General features: G+C 34.6%; 2 protein-coding genes across 3 annotated transcripts in view; both read right to left on the bottom strand.

Moving 5' to 3' along the window:
• The window catches only part of LOC140762351 (uncharacterized), a 33,303-nt gene extending 24,451 nt beyond the window's left edge, over positions 1-8,852 (bottom strand). Inside the window, exons 1-7 of the mRNA XM_073100093.1 lie at positions 8,697-8,852; positions 6,780-6,832; positions 5,035-5,131; positions 4,603-4,710; positions 3,402-3,518; positions 2,955-3,105; positions 2,171-2,418 (exon numbers count right to left, since the gene is read on the bottom strand). Of these exons, the coding sequence (XP_072956194.1) occupies positions 2,171-2,418; positions 2,955-3,105; positions 3,402-3,518; positions 4,603-4,710; positions 5,035-5,131; positions 6,780-6,832; positions 8,697-8,774 (852 nt within the window). The 5' untranslated portion in view covers positions 8,775-8,852. The remainder of the gene's footprint in view (positions 1-2,170; positions 2,419-2,954; positions 3,106-3,401; positions 3,519-4,602; positions 4,711-5,034; positions 5,132-6,779; positions 6,833-8,696) is intronic.
• Positions 8,853-18,202: 9,350 nt separating this feature from the next.
• LOC140763317 (probable galacturonosyltransferase 3) lies at positions 18,203-24,495 on the bottom strand. 2 transcript variants are annotated; one of them, XM_073101445.1, is made up of 8 exons: positions 24,401-24,495; positions 24,197-24,298; positions 23,345-23,424; positions 22,624-22,684; positions 21,016-21,090; positions 20,610-20,944; positions 19,576-20,521; positions 18,203-18,777 (listed from the first exon to the last, which is right to left on the bottom strand). In XM_073101445.1, the coding sequence occupies exons 1-8, from the start codon at positions 24,461-24,463 to the stop codon at positions 18,502-18,504; spliced, it is 1,938 nt and encodes a 645-aa protein (XP_072957546.1). In that variant the 5' UTR covers positions 24,464-24,495; the 3' UTR covers positions 18,203-18,501. The 2 variants fall into 2 exon arrangements, with proteins under 2 accessions (XP_072957546.1, XP_072957547.1); XM_073101446.1 differs by lacking the exon at positions 23,345-23,424 and having other exon boundaries at positions 23,933-24,298; positions 24,401-24,447.
• Between the last annotated feature and the right edge of the window lie 438 nt (positions 24,496-24,933).

The raw sequence follows: 24,933 nt of genomic DNA, 5'->3' as shown, positions 1-24,933 counted from the left end.
TTTCCAAAGACAACAATCAGAATTAAACCTGATTATCAGGATTAACATAGTCGATTAGACAGCAAATTTCATTACAATACAGTAAACTCTACTGCTGAATTTCCAAATTTGGGTTCCTCTGTTCTCTTATAGCTCGTGGAAAATTTCAAAGTAAAATAGAATGTCAAAAAAACAACAGAAAAGATTAATTTTCAATACAGCATCAACTTTGGAGACCTTTCTTGTGTATAGCAGTGCATGCTATTCAAGATTAGTCATGAGTGAAAATGTGAAATCTATGGCATCGTGACACATATTCAACATGACACTGTAAAAGGTGACAATCACAAGATCACTAGTGGAAGTGGAGTTCGGAAACTCAAGTGTTAAAAAAAGCAATATGAGAATGGAAAAGCATAATGAACAAAAACTTCTCACTATATTCAAAACCTAAGGTTGCATGAGAGGTATTAAAGAACAACCAACAACAATTGTGTATTACACTTTACGTTAACAAGTATGAGTATGTTAGTTGAATGCCAATAATCAGGTCTAAGGAAAGATCAATTTATGAACTTTGCCAAATGCAAAATAAAAATAAACACAAAATAGATATTTGATGGCAATGTATATATATATAGAATGATTCTGAAACCCAGGACTAGCAGATAAATGTATAGAATCACCAATCGTCTTATTTCAACAATCAAATAAGTACGACAGCATTGGATTTCAGGATCTTCAAGCAACATAATTACAGTTGCATGAAACAAGTAAAAAAGCTTCAATAATAACTTCAAAACTAAATATATCAAAGTGGAAAATAAGTATTTTTATGATAAAAATATTTCTCCTGTATCATACGAATCTAGCCATAAAGATTAAAAAGTTGCTAAATTGGTGATTGATATACAAGAGAGCTAGTAAGATGAACAAATCCAAGCATTTATTTTTAAGTTACTTATCATAGTATCTAGTGCAAGGACGGTTGTGCCTGAATGGTTGTGCATGTCAGCACTTGCTGTGAGTATTGGCACCCGACACGAGTTATGCTAATAGCATGTCCCCGTGCCATGATGCGCTGAACTATATTCATTAGCATAAGTGCGTCCTGAACCTACATGGCCTTATACCAACCCATGTCGATTGGCACCAATTTTTTTATTTTTATTTTAAAAAGTAATATAGAGTGCACATATAATAATATAATAGATCTAGCTCTTTCTATATAGATCTAGAATTTGGTGCTCAAACTATGAAAAATACTCTTTAATATATAGAAATCAAAAGGAAATTTTAATTTCGTACAAATTCTCCCAAATTTTAAATATATGTATATATATATATATTTATGTTGGGAGTGTTTATGTGTGATGGTATAACTTAGTTATGGAATGAATTATTATTAGTACAAATTTGTTAATAGGTTAATATCAACCGTGGGTATCACGTGCATCATGCATGTCATATAGGCATGTGGTTGCTATGACCGGGTAGAGAGTTGGCAATTACAATGGTATCAGAGTGTAGGTTTATAAATGATCTCGTGGATATCAAATACATTCAGGTTGGATCAAAATTGGTATAATAACATCTTAGATTAACTTCATATAAGTTGATTTGAATCTAAATTTTATAATTTTTAGCTAAAATTTCATTATAATTAAACTTTTCATACATTTTCAAAAATCTAAATTAATTGTGTCAAATTCATTCAAATTTGGTCATAATTGATATAGAACATATTAGATTAAGTACATGCAACCAGATATTGATTTTGATTATTAAATTATTATCAAGTACTGAATGTATTCAATCATATTATGTGTTGAATAATGTTTTTACTTGACTATCGCTATATTTTTATCAAGATATGTCATTTACAATAATAATCTAATGATAAAAGTTTATAATATAGGCTTTAGTACAAATACTCAAATAAAAAATATTAAGGATTATCATGCTAGGTCACCAAAAACATCTCTAAATAGCCTAAATTTTATTACAGGCATGTTAAAAATGTGCCAATGCGTGATTGGCACACATTGCTAATAGGCACACCCATGTCGCTCAAGGATCAACACAATCATCTTGATATAGTGTACCGGTTATATAAATTACAATGACTAAAAAGTGATAAATTTTTTTGCTTCTATTGCATCTAAGAGCATAACAATCCATAAATTGTTACCTTTAGAGAGCCGATCTTAATCGAACAGGATCTTTTTGCATGTTTAACCGTCGACGAAGAATCCGTGCATGCAGAAGAAGAAGGACAATCACCACATGAACAGCCAAGAGAAGGGTCCCCACAAGAATAAACTGTTGTATTTAGGGGCTTCATCCCAGATGAATCACTAATATTAGATCCAAATGTTATCTCATAAGGTGATCCAATCTCATTAAGGTTTGCTTTACGACCAAGAAATGCAAGCCATTCTGCAAAAAAAGTCAGGAGCCAATAAGAAAATTAGAACATAAAAAATAGAAGAAAAAACAAGTTTATTAGTGTGGATAAAATTACATAAAACGAAATATTGCCAATTTTACTGTTGATATCTTCTGGTCTCTATTAAAATTACAAATTTCCAATACCGAGAAAATAATCTGTAGGTTAGTATTGTAGCAATAAAATAGAAAAGTTTAGTAGGTATAAGCATGAAGAACAAGTACAGATTAGTAGGTAAAACCGTGTAAGAGCAGTTTTTATAAACTTACCATCTCCAAATGGATAAGCATAGATGTTATCTAATTACATGTATTAACAATTTCAAGATGTACACATCACTGTCTCCTCAATCTTTTATCTTTGTAATAGTACAATTGATCTTTTAAACATTACCACAAATGAGAAATCTTGAAATCCTTATCTCTGACTTAGATTAAAATTCTCACACTACAAGAATGATAAGCAGGTGAACGATATTTACCAGTTCCATATACTTTTGACATAAAAAGAAAAAGGCAACACTGACCTTTGTAACTTTGAGCACCTGCACCTATAAGATCCATTGCACGAGTGTTCATTGTCCCAAATTTCACATCCTTGCATGAGTTATACAGTTCTTCCCCATACCCACTGGTTACATAAAAATCTATGCCATCAACAGTCAATGTATTATTTACCTACAGCAATAGGAAAGGTGAATATGTAAAATACCGCAGCAGCTACAATCGTCTATCTGTGTTCCATGATGATATGAAATATAACTAGCATTTAATTTAGGTAAAATCATGAAAAGAAATGAATGAAAAGGAGAAGCATGTGAATTTTTTATTTTCATTTTAAAAAGACTAAGTATTCATATTTAAAAGAATGGATAGATCTTTATATTTAGATATTTCATAAAGATAAATGCCCATTAACCTTAATTTTTTTTTATTCTATAGCAGTAAATTCGGTCAAAAGGGAAGATTAGGACCTTGTTGACAGATGTCACATTGATAAAAAGGCTCTGATCTGGAGAGCAAGCGAGCTCACAGAAAAGATTCAAGAAGTTCCTTAAGCAAGCTGGACATCCCACAAGAAAAGGAATTGCCTGAAAAATATGACATAAGAAAAGGAGGATGGTTAAATAAAGTGAACAACTCATATATAAGAAAACAAATAACATTTTGAATATGCTGAAACATCTATGACAAAACTCACAGAATTATAATATCTCTGTTGTGAAAAATAATAATAAGGATTTTGCTAATTTGGAGTAAATTGGCCAGCTCTGGCATTTTCAGTCTATCCAGTTGGACAAAACATATATGATCAAAATGAAACAGCTCAGACCAGCTTAACTTTGTAAAGACAATGGAAGTTGATCCAAAATACTTCTTTATTCAAAGAGTTCCGCATAACTATTTTATGATAATATCCATAAATGATACAGTTAATTGTTTGTATACAGAAAAAAGCAGGAATAGCAATATAACTCTTATTACCACAGGAAACCTTTGCTTACCCAGATATATTACGATAAAAGAAACTGATAAAATTAGTAGCAAAAATACCTAATAATACTATCATGGTTCCAAAATCATTTTACATTTCCCAATTTTTTTTTCTTGGCATTCTCTCACAAATAGGTTACAAAACTACAATGAAGTAACAAAATAAAATATTAGAATAAACTATGAAATTTGATTCTCTAATGTTTGTTTGCACATATACTAATTCAAAATGTCATAAGAAGTGCACCGTCAATTCTCTTATATAATGGACTACAGTAAAATTCTATACAAGTGTATAAATTTTCATATGAAAACATGTCAGGTAAGGTAGTGTTGATAAGAAAATAAGCAAATCTAAGGCCCCGGAAGCTAAATCACACACCACCATCTGCCCCCTAAGGTATAGCTTCCCTGCAGTGTTTCGTTCATTGAGTACAAATATAGCATATCTATGAAGCCAAGAAAATGAAACAAAACTGAAGTGAAAAATATAGAGGAACCTGTAACAAGTAATTTATTGAGCATAGGAGGCTATCTCAAGCATAATGTATGAAAAAATAACAAGCAATTCTCATTGCACAGAACCTCACTGTCAAAGAGCAAGAACACTGAAGATAATATCCCATAATCAAACATTTATGCTAGTGAATTTCGAATTTTGACCAAAGCCACAAATCTTACTTGTTGGACCTGCTCGTGGAGTATGTCAAACTGATATGAAGAACAACAAACATTGCCGGTGATTGTTGGACACAAACTCTGAATCTTTGAAGAAAGCAAGTCGTCTGGCTGAGGAGTCCAAAATATAACTTAATTAATACCATTCTTGCAACACATTTAGTCTTATCTCGAGTAATTCCAAAACGAAAGCCCACTGGACCGCATGCTGGCATGTCGTGCCCATAGAATGCATGAACACAAAAAGATCATTGAGTTGATTGCTTAACATATTTTAATGATGAAATAGTGATTACTTAAATACCAGAAAAAAAGACTATCAAAATTTTTAAATTGCTTTGCTTACCTCATATTAACTGAAATGTACATGTCAGACAAATAACAGATTTTATTTCTGCAGAAAATTGAAACTAAAAGAAAGAAATGACACATCACCTTGACAGAACGAGTTGCATTTACACAATTCAGGACTTTTCCATCAGTACGCTGCGCACAAATTCCATACATTGAGCAATATCCTTCAGAAACTCTTCTGATAAAGCAAAATGGCACTTTTAAAATGCAATAAGTGATCAAAATGGCACATTTTAGTAGTTCGTTCAAAGAAAAGAAAACTTTGCTAATTCATAACCTCTTCATCAATTTCCTATTCACCATTTATAATCATGAATAATACTATCAAACTTCCTGCTTATAAATTGCTTTCTGTTCCTTTTTAAAATTTCTTGCCGCAAGAGATATTAAGAGTCTCTGTGCTGGGTACTACTTGTCAATTCTCCACGGGAAACATGCAAATGTTTGGTTGTCAAGGAACTCAAGTTAGCACAGACTACTACTTGCCTTCCATGGGGTCCAACCACCTGCCAATAGGTCAACTACAATATTTTGGACCTACATGCTTGAAACTCATTAAGAATCTCAACTAGGTATCATTAAATTCTTTAGTGTCTTGCAGCCCCACCTAGATGTACAGCATTGTTTACATGGCAATATGTTCCATCTCTTCCAAGCTGAAACCACCTCTCTGCGTTACTTTCCAACCTATATCATAGCATACTCACTACTCATCTTACTTCCTCTTCTATCATCATGCTACCCACTCAGATAAGCGATAGCAGGCATGTTCAATTCCACAGCCCTTATCAAATATTACAAGCTAAAAGAGATCCATGAAATTTTATTTTATTTTTTACTACTCAGCAGAACTCAAACTTCATGTAAGCCTCACTATACAGAGACGGCTTTATTCTTGCTTGTTATTTTCATAAAGGCATGCTTATTTACTTACCACAGTGCTTCATTACAAATTGCCAATTTTGTTTTTGCACCTTTAACTTTGTCACTTATGGACATCCTAATTTTTTTCATTATGTCAAAGATGCCTAGTATCATAGTGTGCATACATTTACAGGTAGGTTATGCGGAAAATATCTGCTGAAGAATCATGCTACCTTGGTATCTTCTAGAGCACATTGTATCATACAGTAGCCAGATCTAGAGTGAGTGCTCCATGGATACAACTCCCTGATTTAAGGAAAAGAGGTTCTAAGGACAAGGACCAGCCAGGTTTCCATGATTTCTTATCCTACAGCTCTGGATCCTCTACATCCTTCTGATAAAATAGATGAAAGTTCCTCATATATGTTGTTTCTGGTTATAATTTAGTATCTGAAAGCTAAATTTCTTCTTGAGTGTATCAACTTTTGTTGCAAAAGCAGCACGCTAAATTAATCATGCTTCCAATGATGAAGCAGGAAGACACAATTCCTTCAATTTTGTCGTGAAAAAATATCTTATGTTGTGTAAACCCAAATGCCACAACCATAGTTTGTCTGAACTCCATAGATCATTGCATCCTTCATGATATAGCTGGAACTCATATGTGATATCCTTGAGCAAGAATCTTCATTCTTTAATCATCCAAATCAACAAACAGTGTCATGTAGTGAGTCAAATTATCATAAAAAGAAATGGGAGAAAAAGAATCCAAGAATATCATCTGCCACTTGGTAAAAGATATGAACCAAGGATGTGAGAGTTAGTAAATACCATGCTTATGAAAGACAACTTTTTTGATTAAAATTGAATAAGAAGAAAAGTTGAAATATTTGAAAAGAAATTTTTCCCATCATTTCTGACTAAGACCATAAATTAAGACTCAAAACAAAATAGAGCATTACCCTGATGTTCCATTGGATTGTTGCCCATTTGCTGGAAAAAAGAGAAGAATGACCTGCACATTGAAATAAAAGATAGATGCATATGAGGAAGCCTAGTATTTCACTTGATTTTATACACAAATATGCTTCCGCAATAATCCAGGATTCAAGGCAATTTAATGCTGGTACAACATGAGGGCAAACAAAGGAACAATAATGCAAATGCTAAAAATCTGAATGGTGTAATTTTGTGTCATTGGTAATAAATCTTAAACACAAACGAGCATTGGTCCTTATTTACTTGTATCTTTGGAGAAGAAAGTGCTCTGAAGCATTTTAATTTTTAGGTTAATGTTCACTAAGAAGCGACAAGTTCTGTATTGGATCCTTTTAACTTTTCAAATCCTTTTAGTGAATGTTTACACCAGATTATGGTGATATCTGAAAATGTACTGATCAGTCACAAGTTTATATATTTCTGAAAATTTTATTTTTAATGGAATTGTGGTTTAACTAAAGATTATTGAATTTCATGTTTATTTTATACCAACTGACAAGCTATAGTTGCTAGTTGCCAAATCTTGAAGTTCAAATCGTTTCAGGTTTGGGCTGTGAGAAGTTTATCATGGTACATTGAAATTTTACAGGTATTTGTTTTCATAAATGCAATGTGCAGCCCCCATTTACCTCCTCCATCGGGAAAACAAAAAGGAAAAAACATTGATCTCCCTGCTAATTCCTGAGGATCGTGTTGTCAAGCCTAATTCTTCATACTATGCTTTGAAATTCCAAATAATCATATCTATGTCATCCCAATTATATCCTATATAAACCACACGGTAGAAGAAAACCAATACATTATGACATAAACAATTCTAATGTATGATTATACTCAACTAGAAGATTATCTGAATGACAGAGTATATAGCATTCCACGTATTGGAATCTACATATTCACTAGTAAGTAGTAAGTCCAATAATAATGAATATGAACTTATGACTCTATGAGAGTTGAAAGGGAAAAAAAAATGTTGATGGAAAAATGGATCATCTTGCTACCCTCTCTATCAGTTTTCAATCAGCCATAAGAAAAATGTGCCAGAGACATTTTGCTTATGTCGGCAAGCATACTCAATAAATTATTGCTCCAGTTAGCAATTGAATGTCTAAAGTGACAGATGCCATATCCTACATACCTCTAAGATGTATAAGTCACCAAAGTCTATCCGTAAGTGTTGAGATAATCAGTCTAATGCTCTAAAGAAGCAGAGCTACTAGACTGTCAGAGCAACAAACTGCAACTTAGCAGATATTACGAGGGAAATGAAAAGGAGACCTTAAATATTATATTCAAATTTTAATTGGAGAATTCCACATCCGAAAAGACCACGACTTATGAATCAGGATTCAAACAACAACAGAAAAGCTTGATAGCATCGACATATTGATCCTTCTCACCAGACATTAGTCTATCTCTTATAAAGTATAAAGTATAACTAAAATTACCTCATTTATATATGTGGCATATAAACTACCAAAATTCTTACTTTATTATAGAAGCTTGAAGCTTAAAGACCCCGCAATAGGGATGCTACGTTTCCAACAACTAAAAGAAGAATATAACTTCTCCTCATTCTCATAAGCACAACTCAATCTAACAACGGTCACATCACTCGCTACCTAGAAGAAAAAGGATCACCAGAAAACGAAAATTCGAAACCAAAATAGAAGGCTACTGTCAAACGCCATTAGATCGCATGAAATCTCTAAAATAGGAAACAAATAAAAAACGCGGCCCTCTCGCATAATTCACCATCGAGAAACCGCATTCGAGAGTTAAAAACATAAGCGGCATCGATAACCAAAGCCGTCCAAGAACAACACCTCATCGAACCTCAAGATCAAGTAAACACAACTAATCGTAAACCTCTCTCTTACTAGTATCAAAGAAGCCACTGCGATGGGGGATCTCCTCCACTCTAAGCGGCGGAGCCCTACTCGATCCGAGAGCTCCATTATCTCTCTCTCTCTCTCTAACTCTCGCTCCCCAGGGACAGCTAGGGGGGGAGACAAAGGGGAGGGAGAATAAAAAGAAGCTTATACGGAGCGTTGCTATACAAAAGGCGAGTCGCTTGGTGACGCCAGCTTCGGGGTTTATCGGATCCGATATTTTTAGCATGAATATTTTTGGTCTTCCGCGGGGCCCACTTCGTATTGCCGGAGGGCATTTTGGGTATTACGCACGGAGTGGCGGGTATCGGGATCCGGTCACCTCCCAAGTGTGATGGTGTCTTGTACGTGGAACCCGAGGCACTTTGAGACCCTCATAAATATTAAAATTGATATTTATAGAAAATTCAAAAACTGAAATTAAAATTAAAAGATTATATGAAAACTATCTTGTGGTAATAAAAAATTGAGAGAGAGTGAGAGGAGGAGGAGAGAGTATAACAGAAGAATGAGAAACTATATTTGTTTAATATATAATTTATTATCTAAAATTTAATATATATTAGAAAACTTATCTAATAATTATCTTTAAATTTGACACATAAATTAATCAAATATAACAAAATTTTAATATTCTTAGTTTGAATAAAAAGAATAAAATAACATAAATAAAATTATAAGTTGAAGTATAATTATGACTTATATATTATAGGGGTGAAATCTCTATCCTAATTAAGTAATTAAATATATTTTTATTTTATTTTATATTTAACTAAATTTATTTTTTTTTTTAATTAAGACTAAGAAATTAAATATCTAATCTAGTTCAGAGCTTAATCTCAAACCAAATAAGCCATTTTGAAAGGTAATTTAAATTTTTCATCCAAAGGGATATCCATTTAGGGAAAATCTCCTTTCATTGTAAAATTTCTAAACAAAGCCAATTTACTATATATTTTAATAAAAATGTAAACAAACCCTTAATATATTATCCATGGGAGATTCTATATTCATGTATTTTTTATTTGAGACAGAAGTAAAAATTGTATAGTGTCTCAATAATAATAAAATTTAAACTCAGACAACACTCATTTAATGTAAGTTAGTTTAATAATATAAGTATTAACTAATTGTCTCTATACACGCATTTATTAGTTTGATAATATAATTCAATAGCTACAGTGTTGGAAACAAGAATATTAGATCATGTATTCTCAACAAAACAAAAACAAAAATTAACGTCGGATCATGGGTTCTAAATAATATATATATATATATATATATATATATATATATATATATATATATATATATAAGTTTTAGAACGATATTTTAAGGCCGGGTATGAAAATATTCCAAATTCCAAATAGCATTTTGAAAACAATAATCGCCTATAATTCTATGCTTGGTGGTTAAAATATAGTTGTGTATTTGTGTGCTTGCAAGTAGTTTAAAGGATTAAACGCCATTAGCAGATTAAACAAATTAATAATTTATGTAGACCGGAAAGACTCACTCGTATTAGATCAACCTCCTTACCTAAATTCAACAACAAATAAAAATATTTTTCTAACAAACTTGATCAAAAATAGTATGCAATAAATTACTTTCTTCTTGTTATCATTGGAAGCTGTCACGCTAATGTTATAGTTTATACAGTACCTAAAATAAATCTAGTGATCCAGGGGCAAGCTAATGAAACGTGGCATGTACTGTAACGAGTTTAATGACAAGTTTAATTATGTGGTTATTAATAAGTCTGCCTGGAAGTGATGGTTTAGGAGGAAAAAACAATTGCTTTCATCTCCATGTACACGTTGTTATCGTGCTAATTTTGGAGTAGGAAGATACTGTTAGTTGTCGAACCTCGTCAATGGGACGGTTTTGGTTAGTTGAGTATATTTATTTGGACAGGTCTACCAGTAGAAAGCTGTTGAGAGGAATTGAAGTGGTTATCAATTGCTTTCATTAAATCTAAGCCTTTTGTTATCTTGGAAAAATGTGAATAGATGTTACATATATTTATTATTAAGCTTCGAAGAGATGTTACGGATAAAATAAATGTCATAACATGGTACGCGAATAAAAATAAAAAGGTGATGAGATAAAATCATATAAAAAGCTCTATTTTTCGCTGAAAAATAAAGTGATCAATATTTAATCCTAAGGCATTTTATAACAAATAAATACTCATATTGATAAGAATAATGGAACGATAAGACATTAGTACTAGAATAAGTCCCCATTTTAGGCTACTAAAGTAGCCCAGTAAAGAAGAAATCATTGTAAGAGATTTAGACTCAGAAGTGCTTCTCATAAAAAATGTTGATGTCCTATAGCTCTTATCAACCAAAATAGATCAACACGCATAGACACCAACTAAACATAACACTAAAGCATGATCGATTTAGCCACAAAAAAAAACCCTAATACTATCTTACTCAACAACGTCAAGCATGACATATGGACTACAACTAAAAGGCATGATAACACACCAACCAAACAACTATAGCAGATCCACCACCCTACAACAGCCATAGCAAAGGAGGGCCGATGAGAGGTGCTCCACATGAAGAGGAGGGTTATAGAAGCCTGCTACCTCCTTGGCACAGGGGGAGAAGGCGGCAATGGAGTGGGAAGCTAGATAAAATGACTGGAAAGGCTAAATGATTGCCATTAGTCGTGCTTGGTGGAGGGACGACAGGGATTGATGCTACACTGCTGAGAGGAAATGAGATTTCGACCATGAAGGGTGGAGTGAGGTCTTGACAAAGATGGGATGAGGGTGAGGCGGAGTGAGAAACTAGAGAGGTAGACACGCAAGAGGGGCAGAGTAGGAGAATGAGGAGGTGGCATGTCTAGCCTAGGTGGCTCGGCACCACCACCCCAATAAAAAGGGAGAGGAAAAAAAAGGGAAGAAAAAAAAAACCTTTCATAACACCCGGCTATAGGAGAAAGGAGACCGACGCCTCATGTGAAGAGGAGAAAATGATAGCCAAATCTTAATAGAGCGCTAGGATTCGTGCCAAAGAAAAAACGAAAATAACACCGAATTAAGCAAATTTTTCTTTGTATACCTTAAAAAAAAAAAACAATCTCTTATAATTATTTTTTTCAAGTCAAGTTTCAATTAACTAAGACATTATTAAGCTTCTACTTTTCTTTTCCTTTCTCAAATTTACTAAATTGACCCCAAATCACTAAGAACACTTAGTCATATCTAATTTTTTTCACTATACTTACTACAATCGTCGTAATAACTTTCATAAGAAATAATATGTTTCTTTACTTAAACAATTTAAAAATTATTCATTACAAACTAGATATATCTAGAGTCACACCTCATATTAATAATGTTGGACATATAACAAAACTAAAATTCCTAAAGAAATAAAGACTACAGCAGTGAAAGTTACTACAGTGCTTATTAGTGTTTTATTCGTTCTTCACTATGGACTACAATAGAAGAGCCAATCCTACATTCAATGATAATTTACGGAATGCTTTGACCCATTGAAACGTTATGTCATTCGGACATATCAGTATACGGAACCAGTGTTCATTGGTAAGGTTACCGACGGTTCATTTACTGAAATGACGATACTATCCTTTACGAGACTATAGTGCAAGATAGGCAATTTGCAAAACAGTTTATTTTGCTAAGGTTTTTAAAGAGCCCAAACTTACCAATTAAAAATGAAAAGTTTAAATATGGACGTTTATGTAAAGTGTTCAAGGTGTCTAATTATCCCTCGAAATTCGATCTACTCTATTTTTTTTTTAATATATTAAAACTAGGTCTGAATCATTGACCTCCAGATCATCCTTTAATTCCAGAGTTGCCCCTCATGCCAGCCACATGAGCTTTGGCCTTTGTGGATTCTAATCCCAAAATTAGCCTTCTAATACATCCTAAATTTGTTAAATGATCCATATAAATCCATGTTGGAATGCTAGTTGGCTACTTGACTTTCTGTCTTTATTCCTTCCTGATGAGCTCAAAGTCAAGTTGCCAAACAAGCCCTCATCTTTAATCTCCTTTGTGCCAATTTCTGGTTTAGCTAGTTGACTTATTAGAGTTACAGGAAGGCTTAAGATGTAAAGCTGGGAGAGGTTTTCAATCTGGGCTTTTGATTTTAGCCTCGTCTTGTTGATGATATTTGTAACATAAGGTCCATAAAAATTCGCACTGTGATCAAATTTAACTCAGAACTCTGGATTGGGTGTTTTGGTCTAAATATATAGCACATATTTAATGGCTCTATCTTTAACTCCTACCATATTTTATATGCATTTTGTTTTAAGTGCGATTGAATCGGTCAGTATCAATCCTAGGGAAGACGACATTCTAGATGATATGCGACTAAATTTTTGAGAAATAATATAACATTTAATGCGGATAATATATCCCATCTAATCATGGTAGTTAGACTTAATGACTGATGCTTGATTTAAAATTCCAAAAAAGATTGAGATAGAAATTTCCATCACAAGCACCGCAACCACTTCCCACGAGGCAAGGCCATAATATAATACCCGAGGGCAGATTAGTCATTTACATATGAATGACGGTAATGATGAGGATTATGGCACCAATCATCAAGACCGATGGTGGGCCCCAGGAAGCACGTTTTCTACGTGGGGCCCAGTTTGCAGGCAATCCATAAACTTGGCCCAATAGCTGGGCGCCAAGTTTGCTGGCCATCAGTGGCATCATGACCCCCCCAATGCCATGCCACGCTTTAGAGAGTGTGCACTCCAACATCGCCATTAAAAAAATAATAAGAGTAAAGAAAAAGAAAGGGAGTATTTTACACTGACATAAAGATTATGCTCCATGGCATCACACCACCCTCACCTTCACCTTCCTCCTCAGCAAAACCTCCAGGCTTAATTTTTAAGAATAATAATTTAAAAATAATGAGGGAAAAGGGATTTTTTTTTAAATGTATATATATCGTTATAAAGTTGATATTTGTGTGTATATATATATATATATATTCTCCAAGGGTCTTGTTTTTAATTCCAAAAGAGTCCTTTTCATCAATCTGAACGCAATTAAGAGAGCCAGGGGAGGAAAAGTAAGAGGGATAGTAATCCTAGTAGTCAGAGGAGAAGGAATGATGAGATGAAGGACAGTGAGGAGCTTTATGTCATAATTATCCTTAGTGATTCTTGAGCGGATTGACAGGTATTATAATAATATCACCTTTTTAATAAATTAAATATAGCAATGCCGTCGTTTGATTCCGTTGCAGCTTAATTAAGATCTATCTGTAATGAGTTTTAAAACCACTAATTATTCATAGCTTATATCTGGTAGTACTAGTACTGGCCATTTATATTTTTTTTGCCTACACTTTGGATTAGAAAGGGGAGAGATAAATTGAGTATAATTAACTTTGTCTATAAAATGCACACAGGGCGTCCTTTAAGTGGGAAAGAAATTAACAGTAATTAAGATGTCAAACTGGGCCTAAGAAGATCAGTGGTGATGGTGCTTTCGGCCAGCAGTACGTCCAGCTTGGGGGAGTTGGAAGCTACGGCTATTGTTAGCTTCCAGAGTTGAAAGCATTGATGGCGAGATTTGAGGCCCACCTATTACCTATACTTTATAGCAAATGGTTTTGGGGGTGTTGGGGGTCCCTTAATTTAAAAATGCCCCAAGTTCCAAGGTTCCTTTTATTATCTCCCTAAAATCTAGGTCAAATGTGATATCGTTTTAGCCTTCTAGGAAGCCGAAGTGACTAAGTGACTCTTGTGTGTTTATAGACGGATACAATAGTTTTTTTTTTTTGTTAGTAATAATAAATCTTGAACAATATTATTATTTAGGTAGTTTTATTTTTATTTAATTATGAGTGAGATTTGAATTTGTGACCTCTCACATAGTAAGAGTATTTAGTTATCAATTTAAAAGTATTTGGTCATAATAATTTGTATGATTCCCTTAAAATGCATGACAATAGATTTGGCCTAATTCAATATCTACCGACTATTATGTATTATCTTTTTTATGTATTTATGTGTAAATAAAGTTATGCTTATGATGTGTAAACACTTTATAAACATTCTAGAACTAAGACTTCGTTGTATCATTCTGACCATAAAATGGTGACGGTTGGGAGATAGATAAAAATAAAAAGTAATCATCAATGATTATGATGATGTCATTTTAAGAGTGTCTGTAGGATGTTTATAAGCGTGGTGTTACACTTAAGACTATTCCTACCAAAGATTTAATTTTTTATCTTTACAATTTTACGTGGTACCAGTAAAGTTTCATAAGTTGCCAAAATCAACTCTGCTGAGTGCTGAGTTTATCTCAACCGACTAAATGAAGTGCTCAGTTTTCCACGAAGTCATGGACGATTCTATTTGTTGTTTCGCATGCGCCAAATCATGGAAGGTTGACCTTATCTTTTTTTCACCTCACAAGTCCATGAGATTTGAGGCTCATCTAGGTTGATCTAATCTTCTTTGGTTGTTATACCCAAAAAGAAAAGACGATTTGAGTTTTTGCTTTTTGTTCACCTTCTATGGACTCCATTTCCATCGCATTCTAATTTATTTATATTTTCCAGAGTTTCTATAGCCTTCACCGGTTCGGTATATATATTTTAGGAGTTAGAGACCTTCTATCTTTTTAATTTCTACTTATTTTATATTTTATGTTAAATTTATAACATTTTTTAACTGAGATGATATAAAAATTTAATCTACGAGCTTAAAAAAAACATCCGCGGGTAGCTGTGAGGTTGCTCAATAGTCGATATTGCTCTTATCCGTACTTCACTAATTGGATCTACTTCATATCTGTAGCACGACAAAGGAGTCGATGGAATCATGTGGACTCCACTCGATCTCTCATGTCCGTCTCTGAAGAGTACTCCAGAAGAAACCCAACGGAAGCAGACCCACATAGATTGCCGACATGCTTGCTTCCAAGATTCACAAGGCCGATCTGGCACAGAGCGAGGGCTGGGAGATAATTTCAAATTAGAGCTCTTACAGACCTAATTTACTATAATCAGTGTGTAATGTAATATCACATGTAACAAATAGCGTTCTTAAGTAAGCTCCGCAATGCAAAGTGGGCTACGTGAGCTCTATCATTTCTTTGGATATGTAACCTAGAAGATGGGCAACCATTAATGAGGCCAACCAAAAACTAAAAGAAAAAAACATCATTTTTGTTATTATTATTATTGTTTACAAACACAGAGATACTCAATAAAAAGGAGAATAATGCAGGTGAACTGATACAAAGGGCTCTTGCCCCAAGTGGTCACAACTTGTCCATTAACTTGGATCCCTTTAGTCATTGCCTCCTAATAAATTTCCATTAACCTCAAGAATTGAATGCACTTTCCTGTGGCTCCTTTCCATTTTCCAGATTTGAATCTAAGATTCGCATACGCACTGTGGCCCACTGGCTGGAGGGTGGCAAACCTTAAATGGACCCACCGATATATGCTTGCGATCCGTTCACACCACGCTTACAAGTTACAATGGTTGGTCTTCCTCCTTTCGTACTGGTAATCCTGGTGATGACAAACAGTGTAAATGGAACTTGTCTTACGAGCAGCATGTGATCATGTCACTCTCAGTGCCTTCTGTACCCGCAATTATCCAGAGAGACGGCAATAAACCAATATAGTGTAACACCTAGTTGATTAAAAGAAAAGGACGATCCTAAGGGTCCCTAGTATGTCTGACTTGTCACAACAAACCCATCCATCCCTACAAAATGATGCTAATCTATCTCTAAAACTTATTCTGTACAAGAGGATAATGTGATCGCATTTCCTAGACTATATAATAAGATAAGCCAACCAAACAAATCTTGGAAGCTCAACAAGCATGAGTGATGAGTGTTGCGAGTTGGCGAGAATTAATCGACGTGATTAAATATTTTCTAATGGATATTAAACATACATGCAAACAAATCCATATTGAGTCTTCATCTCTCCGGGACTAGCGTCCACTTGTGTTGCAGCATGCTTAACGGTATTCCCACCAGGACAGCTGGATGACAAGCTGTTCCACTCGGATAGCTGATTACGTGTTGATGAACTCATATTGAGCCTAGCCAAATCACAGCTACGACCTACAAAACCATCTCAGATATCTCTCAATCAAATATCTTCTAGTCCAATTTGTAAACATTTGTAAGAGATGGTTTTCATCGATCCTAGGTTGAATCAAAGGTCGGAAAAATTACTTGGGATCTCCTAAGAGATTGCCCCGTCGGATGGATGATCGATCACATGAATCTATTTATCAACTTAGTCAGCATGATTGCTGAACTCTTTGCGTTCAAGAATATTATGCTCCGTCGCAGTCTTATCGCAAAGGCTCCAGCCACAAGGCACAAATCTTAGTTAGCCTTTATGGCCCAAAGAACGCGGGCCATAAGACAAGATAGAGTCCATAACTCGGAAGTTAATCAATATGAGACACATCCAATAGTCGAATAATCCAGATTTAGAAGTAATTGGATCAGGATACTCGACCAAATTCAATAATAATTTTCGCCTGCAAAGAATATGATTATGCAATTTACGCATATAACTGTATAAAATATAAGATGAAAATGTAGAGGTCAATAGAACAAGACTAATGTTCCATAATTAGAAGAAAAATATAAGATTAAAATAGCTGAAAATGAAAGCAATCTAATGGAAACGGAATAGATAAATATACATGTCATATTAGTCTTATTTGTTCACTCTAACACTGGCTTCAAGTGGACTTGGGCATTATTGAATATATTTCGCATTTCTTTTCCCCACACTTAAGTCTGGATGATTGTCATATTTCTTTCTAACTTCAAAATTTTAGGACTATGGGACTGTAAGATATAAGTGTTAAATATATGATATATATTATTGATCCGTTATCTAATAGTTAAGATTTTGAGTTATCTAGTCTGGCATAAAAGATGAAAAATATTAAGAACTTTAGTAGTAAACAAAGCATACCTGTGTGTGGGCATCCTTCCTCCAAAGGTGATCGGAAAGCCTTGAAGAAGCTCTCAGTATCAAGAAATCTTCGCTGAGAGACATGAGAAGAATACTTCTTCTGGAGGGGACTCTGCCCGTTGGCAGCAAGTTCCAAGAGCTTGTGGACTGCTCCATTGAGATCCTCAGCTTATTCATGTGGGTGAGCAATATAAAGAGATACACAGGAATTAACAGTACTAACACTAGTTTATTATTCTTCCCCTTCGTGGACTAGATCATATCAAGCTAACTAATTGTTTCACAAATATCAAAATTCAGTTGCTGAGTAGATTGTGTTTATGTGGATGATGCATCACAAGGTAATCAAAATACAAAGTCTAATGCAAGGTAATATAAGTAGCACGTCACAGCCACAAATTAGGAAACACAAGAAAAACTAGTACGACGAAAATGCAGCCAACAATTGAGAACCCAAAAGCTTGATTATTCATATTTAAAAAAGAAAAGAAAATTGCTATAGGTTGGCCAATGTGCACATACATTTATCCGAAGGTTATTCATCCAAATACATTTATCAAGGAGATCTCCCGGTGCTCAATATTGACCATCTACAGATGATGATAGGTTGGCCAATGTGCAAGGTTAGTGTAAACATGGAAATCCTTAGATGACATTTCTTACCTAAATGACATATCTCCAGGACGATCTTAAGATTAGAGGTATTCTAATCTTAAGATATGTACAGAAAGTTATGATCTGTATCATGTAAAGCAGAAAAGTCCTTGGTCGATGCTAAAGGCATTTGGTGTTGCTATCCAAGTCTAAGGTCATAGGTGAATATTGCAAGTATGGAAGTATGGGCTATCAAACTTAACATATTTCGACCAATATCCCTTGTATTCCATGATAGCCAAGTCCAGCCAAGGCTTATAGTTTCCATTGTAGTGAATGACCGCAGCCTTTTCAATCTCAGAAAGTCTGATTTTAGGCTTGTAACCCAGGGCCAGGACATGCCAGTGGCGATCAAGTGCATAAGTCAGGTTGTAAAATGCAAGCAAACCTGCAGGCAGCGACCCAAGCTTCCAGAGCTTCCGATCTTTGTTCTACATAATCAAGAAAAATCTCATTACAGGGGATCCTACTTAATAAAATTTAAAAGATAATGCACTTGCTCAAAACTTCAAACTACAAAGAAAACTAATGCAGCAGTAACTTCTGCAAACTCACGAGTTATGTCGAATAAATGCTCATAAAAGAATCAGTGCAAATTATGTAAAAATAAAAAAGAAACATAACATTCTAATGATCTGTTTTTACTTTTCAAGTTGTTCCAGCAAATTTGCATTGCAATAACATTTTAATAATGAGAGTCTAGCACAACTCCTAGATATGTTCACTATGAATAATAAAAACAGAAGCAAGCATACATTTCTGCAGAATCTAATCTCCACAAACCACGCATGATGGGAGCATACAAGCTGTCTTAAACATCTTTAATGCATATCAAACTAGAGGAAATTCACCTTGTTTCCATACCACTTGCATTTGGCCACATTTTTATTCCTTCAACCACTTCAAGCTATTAGTTTAAGGTGGTTAATGGAATAAAAGTACAATACCTACCCATGCAGCTCCTTTAATGCATGGTGTGTCATATTCTGTCTTTATATATTTCATACCCACCATGCACATTAATAGATGTTAATAAAGCCACACCTTGATACTTATAGTAGCTTACCGTCTTAATATTGAGAAGCTAAAGTCTGATTACTGATTAAATGAGAACCCAAATATATATATATATATATATTGAGCACCTCCGGTATATATATACCGGAGGTGCTTATAACTCGGCATTAAAGAAGCTGAAAACTGAAATACAAGGAAACACAAGTCTTCACCTGTTCTTGCCAATAATGGTATATACTAGTTATATTTTTCTTCTTCCATTCCTTCAAGTCAAAGAGGTTCATCCCAAATGCCCATGCACAACCTTCTGGATCAAAATTATCAGAGATAATTGGGTCTGAGAAGTTGAGATATGTATGGAACCGATGAAAAGTCTTCCCACAAGTCTCTACAGCTCCATTCACCATCCCTTTCAAGTTTATAGACCACAGTGGAGTCAAATCCCGTTGAACAACAATATCATCATCAAGAAAAAGTATCTTATCCAGCTTTGGATACAGTTCTGGCATGTAGAATCTGAGATGATTAAGCAAAGACAGGTATTTGGGGTTCCTATACTTCAGATGCTCATCACCAATTGAAACTGTAGATGGATGATTTACTGCAAAGTAGTAGTCCTTGAGATTAGCAGAATCTGTTTGACTAAGAACTGGACAATAAGAAGCATTAAGCCACTTAAAGTCATCAACATTCTGCACATCAATAGTAGTATTTGGTGGGGAATGGACAATGAACCACATCTTCATAGCTGCAAAGTTCAGTCTGTCTGTCACGATATGAAATACATGTTTCTCTGGCTGCTTGGCATTTACTATAGTAGAGTTGACCACAACTGACGTTGCAAGTACGTTATCAGAGAAAATTGCATAGTGGTAAAAGGAAGGATCTTCAAGCTTTCTCTTGTCTGCTAATGCTTTACTACTATGACCTTGCAAGAAGTAATCAGTTGTAAGCAGCAAAGGAAGACAGTGCAGTGGCTTAGGGATCGTCTTTGAGGCATACTGCATCAAAAACATGCTTTTCTTCTTTTGTGCAGTTATAGTTTCTTCGGCAGATTGAACCATGGCACGTAATTTTCTTGCAATTACAACACAATCATATAGCTTGTCTTTTGCCATGGATAAAGCTTGGCCCATTGCTTTTGCACATTGAAGAGCGCTGGATGGCATTATTACATCATCAGTACAGAACTTTAGGAAACAAAGAATGTTTTACTAGCCTACTAGATAACAAAGAGATGGTATACCCTTGTTGTAGTTCAGAATCAGAGTTTGCTTCCTTGATGACACCTTCACTTTCTTTAATGTGTTTCATCAGGTGATCAGCAAGATCAGGCAATTTTCTGGAACGAGCAATACTAGCATATACTTTAGCCATTATGATCTGATCATTCATGAGTTTCAGAGTTGAATCTGCACGAAAATTATCATGTTCTCTTCTCCATATGCTATATTGTGGCCTAATGCTACTGTTGAAATTATTTGACCGTTCAATTGCAGCTTCTCTCATCTGAATTTCAGCATTCTCGGACATTTGGATAAGCTTCAAAGCTCGCTCTTTTCTCCTCACTTGGCGCAGTTTCTGCAGGAAAAAGGTAAATGACAACATATCCAACTAAAAGTAGTGTAAATAATTGAAATTAAGAAAATTACCAGTCTCTGAAGCTTCTTGCGACTAATTACATCTTCTTGTGATTCAAGTCCGGGTTCCGATAATTCTTCCCTACCCTATAATTTTGTATAAAGTAAGGTAAATGTAGTTAGGGATTATTTACTGAGATAGAGCTGGTCTCATTAAAAAGAAGCAGAACAGAGTGCAAGCTAAAAGAAGAAGCCAACAACCTGCATTCCCTTAATCAGAACTCACTTCTCTTATTTGACCCAATATCTCACTGAATTTGGGGGGAAGTTCTATAAGATGATCCAGTAAAGAAGAAAATGTACATGATCGGATAATCCACCATCCAATTACTGTTTCACTTGTTTAAGTGCTCCTTTTTTCAAAAAATCTCATTTTGGTTAAAGATTAGGCAATGACAAATTTACCTAAAATTCAAATCTTAAAATCCTCATCTGCACTTGATTTCAATGGTTTATGATCTTGAAAGGTAACTCCAAGATTATAAGCTGTTTTAGGCTTTAAAATCATTTGCATCAGTTGACACAGGAGGTGTTGTAAATTCAGCCAGATTGGCACAATACACATGTATAGTTATCAACTTTGACAACTAAATTCTCTCTAGCAGCAAAATAGCCATCACTAAGTAATTTAACCACGTTCTAACTTTAGATGACTGTCTTCCGTATGACTGCTCACTAATAGAAAAAGATAACACAGCCAATTGTAAAGCTAAAAGCATAAATGCCGGTTCTTTACAGGTATAAACACATTAAACAAAAGTAGGCTTCAATGTTTTTGTTACCCATTGTGACTTTACTATCATTGCATCACATTAACCATACGATATAGCAGATTAGCTCACCGGTGATTTCTACTAACAATACATCAGAGGTCCAAAATATCTAGCCCATCAACAAAAAGCATGAGGATGTTAAATTGCTCAAAATGTTCAGCATATGATTTCAAACAAGCTTCTCACAACATATGTTTCCCGTTCTTTTGAATTTCAAAAAATAAGATATTCTAAGCATGATTCTAGTATAATATGAAACCAATGATTTACATGTCGAGCAGAACCAAATAATTGGGGCCCAAGAGTTGGTGTTGGAGGTGGAATATCCAATATAACCTTGGAGAAATTGGATTCACTTGACAGAATACTTTTTCCTATGTTTGCAAGGTTCGGAAACATAACTATTATCACAAAAAAAAAAAAAAAAAAAAAACTTTTGCCACCACAACAAGTCAATGATCAAACCTTGAATAAATGATCCAAGTAAAAGCTTATATTGGAGGTTGTTAAAGGCACGATATACATTGTTATTTTTGTTACCCAACAACTTCAGCTTTTAATCAATTGGCTATCTAATATGATACCATATCCAGTTATTTTGGAGGACACAAATTCAATCCTCAATAGCCTACCTTTGTCCTTATGTGGTGAGGGGCTATACATCTTGTTATTTATTATCTGTCCATATGCGGTGTATAATATTGGTTATCCAACCAAGATTAAAGAGACTGCAAGTTATCCATTTGACTTATGAAATCAGAGCAGTAGGAACGTAAATAATAGAACCATGATGCAATATAAAATAGAAAGGACTCAACGATTATCACAAAGAATGAAAAAACGATACCTTCCCGTCTCCACATCCCGGACAATTTGGCATTTGTCTAAAACCGTTGACATCTTTTCGACTGTAACATGTGGTGTGCTTAGAATGAATATGGATAAACAAGATTACTTGTATACCAATAATAAATTACTAATCATATTGCCTATGAAAACCAATGCCAGCGTACATATTTGTGTGGAAATTTGAAGGCTTTTCAAATGTAAGAGAGCCCATCTCTAGATTAAAGCAAGCAAAGTAAGGCATAAGCCATAATCAGCAGATAAAATAAAATGATCTTAATAAAAGAAGTAAAACCCCTCTCATAATCTTGTCGATTTTCAAAATTATATGTCAAAGTACAATGGAACTACAAAACAGGATATTCACTTAAGACATCAAAAAGCATGTTATGATTGCACTTATCCCAGAAACTCCAAGAGTTCAGGAAATAAGTGAAATTGTGGATACTTCGGCCAACGATTATCTCAATAACCATGTATAATTATGTTTTCTTAGCCCAATCAGAATCATCCAAGGAAAATTAAACTGAGATATAGCAACCTAATGTTGAACTAAGTCAAAAGGGGGGAAATATGAAAATAATTGCATGAAAAGCTCTGTTCATGGCATGCCTCCGACATGAAAAGGATAAACTACGAGAATTAGGGATCAATCTAATAAAAATCAAACACATAATCAATTTAAAGTTCGTAACCTTTGTGTTTTAAATCTTTGTGCCTACCTTGTCGCAGCACCAAGTGCTATCTTTGATGGAATTGTATCTAATATCTCTGGCCTGACTGAGCATGCAAGGATCCAGAGCTGTATAGATAGCATGCCATCCATTAAATACAGACTAATGACATCATTAGATTTCTCAATTTTTCATACGAACACCTATTAGTGTAAACTGGCCACAACATATCAGACTACTAAAGTTGAAATATGATGTGCAGGCGAATGAATGACAAGTACTGCAAACATTGAAGTTGCAAAACGGGGTTAACATGCATCAGGAAAATTGGGAAATCAAGGTCCAACTAAAGTTGCAAGCACAGCCTTCTAACCATATATTTAATTCCCTCTCACGCAGAACGTTGTCTGCTGCATAGTAATTTGAAATACACTGTCCGGGTTCGCATAGATTACAAACCACAACATATTCTAATATTCCATGCATGTTTTATATTGGCTAAGCTAGTCTAACCAGAAACAGTTAAAAGTGAAATTGATTTTTTACGGTTTCTGATTGGATGAAAGAAATAAAAAGAAGAAACAGGATTCCAAGAAAACAATCCACATCTTACGAACTATAATAACAAATTCTTACAAAGAATCAAAGAGATGATAACTACTTCAAGATCATCATCCGCGCCAATTTCACTTCCGATCACCAAGAAACAGATCTTCACTATCAAAGACAACGAGGAAACCAAAAGGTAAGAAAGATCTCCACGGGCACCTCACGAAAGATTCTTCCGGTCATATCGAAACATCAAGATCGGAAAGCATCTAAAACCCAAGATGCCGCATCCTTGTTCAAACCCTAAAATAACTCCAAACAAGAACCGAAATCAAGAGAAACCCCACATACAGTAAACGATCGCCGATCCAGACACCAAATCAAGTGCACCTCCTCGCAATGCGCTTCAGAACATAGAGAAAGAACAAAGAAAACCGAGGCAAATGCATCGTCCTGCATACAATCTTGCGATCAAGAAACGCGAAAGCAGGGAAGAAGAGTATCGTGATTGGAAGAAGTCTCGAACGAGAAGAAGAGAAGAAGAAGAGTCCTCACCTGCAACGAGATGGCGAGTAGAAGAAAGCTGCTTCCAGAGAAGTTTCTACAAGCGGACGCCATTAGCGAAGAGATGAAAGAGAGAAAGAGGAGGAGGAGAAATAAGAAGGGAGGAAGAGTAGGACGCGATTGGTTTCGGATATTTATACTCGCTGCTTCACTTCAATGTAGCTCTTGGGGTGTGAAATATTGGCGGGAATCACCGTAACAGAAGGAGTACGATTTGATGGACGGTCCAGATCTCAGATAGTATTAATATTTACGCAGTGCTCATTAGAAACAGTCTTAAAACTATTTACCGAGTTATCCTGATGGTTAGCTAAGATAATTCTGTTGTAATGTTATCCAAAATCTTATGTCGTTATATCATGCCTTTCCAAATAGTAATACTAATTAGCTTATTAAAACTTACTAAAGTCAAATCAATATTATTAGTTATACCGTGGTCATGCTAATTAATAGATTTTCTTCAATAAATAGTTTGATTAATTAAAGAATTCTAAGCTATCCAACCAACTCCTTTTTTTAATTTA

The sequence above is a fragment of the Typha angustifolia genome, chromosome 7 (genome assembly GCF_048772165.1).
Source record: "Typha angustifolia cultivar Huaian chromosome 7, ASM4877216v1, whole genome shotgun sequence".
Taxonomy (NCBI): Eukaryota; Viridiplantae; Streptophyta; class Magnoliopsida; order Poales; family Typhaceae; genus Typha; species Typha angustifolia.
Note: the sequence above shows the minus strand (reverse complement) of the source record. Positions and strands in the feature narration are given on the sequence as shown.

Coding starts and splice junctions, on each gene's coding strand:
- LOC140763317 (XM_073101445.1), bottom strand. CDS start 24,463: ATGGCGTCCGCTTGTAGAAACTTCTCTGGAAGCAGCTTTCTTCTACTC. Junction 22,685..23,344: donor GCACTTGGTGCTGCGACAAG/GTAGGCACAAAG, acceptor CACATGTTACAG/TCGAAAAGATGTCAACGGTT. Junction 20,945..21,015: donor GCAAGAAGCTTCAGAGACTG/GTAATTTTCTTA, acceptor TTTTTCCTGCAG/AAACTGCGCCAAGTGAGGAG.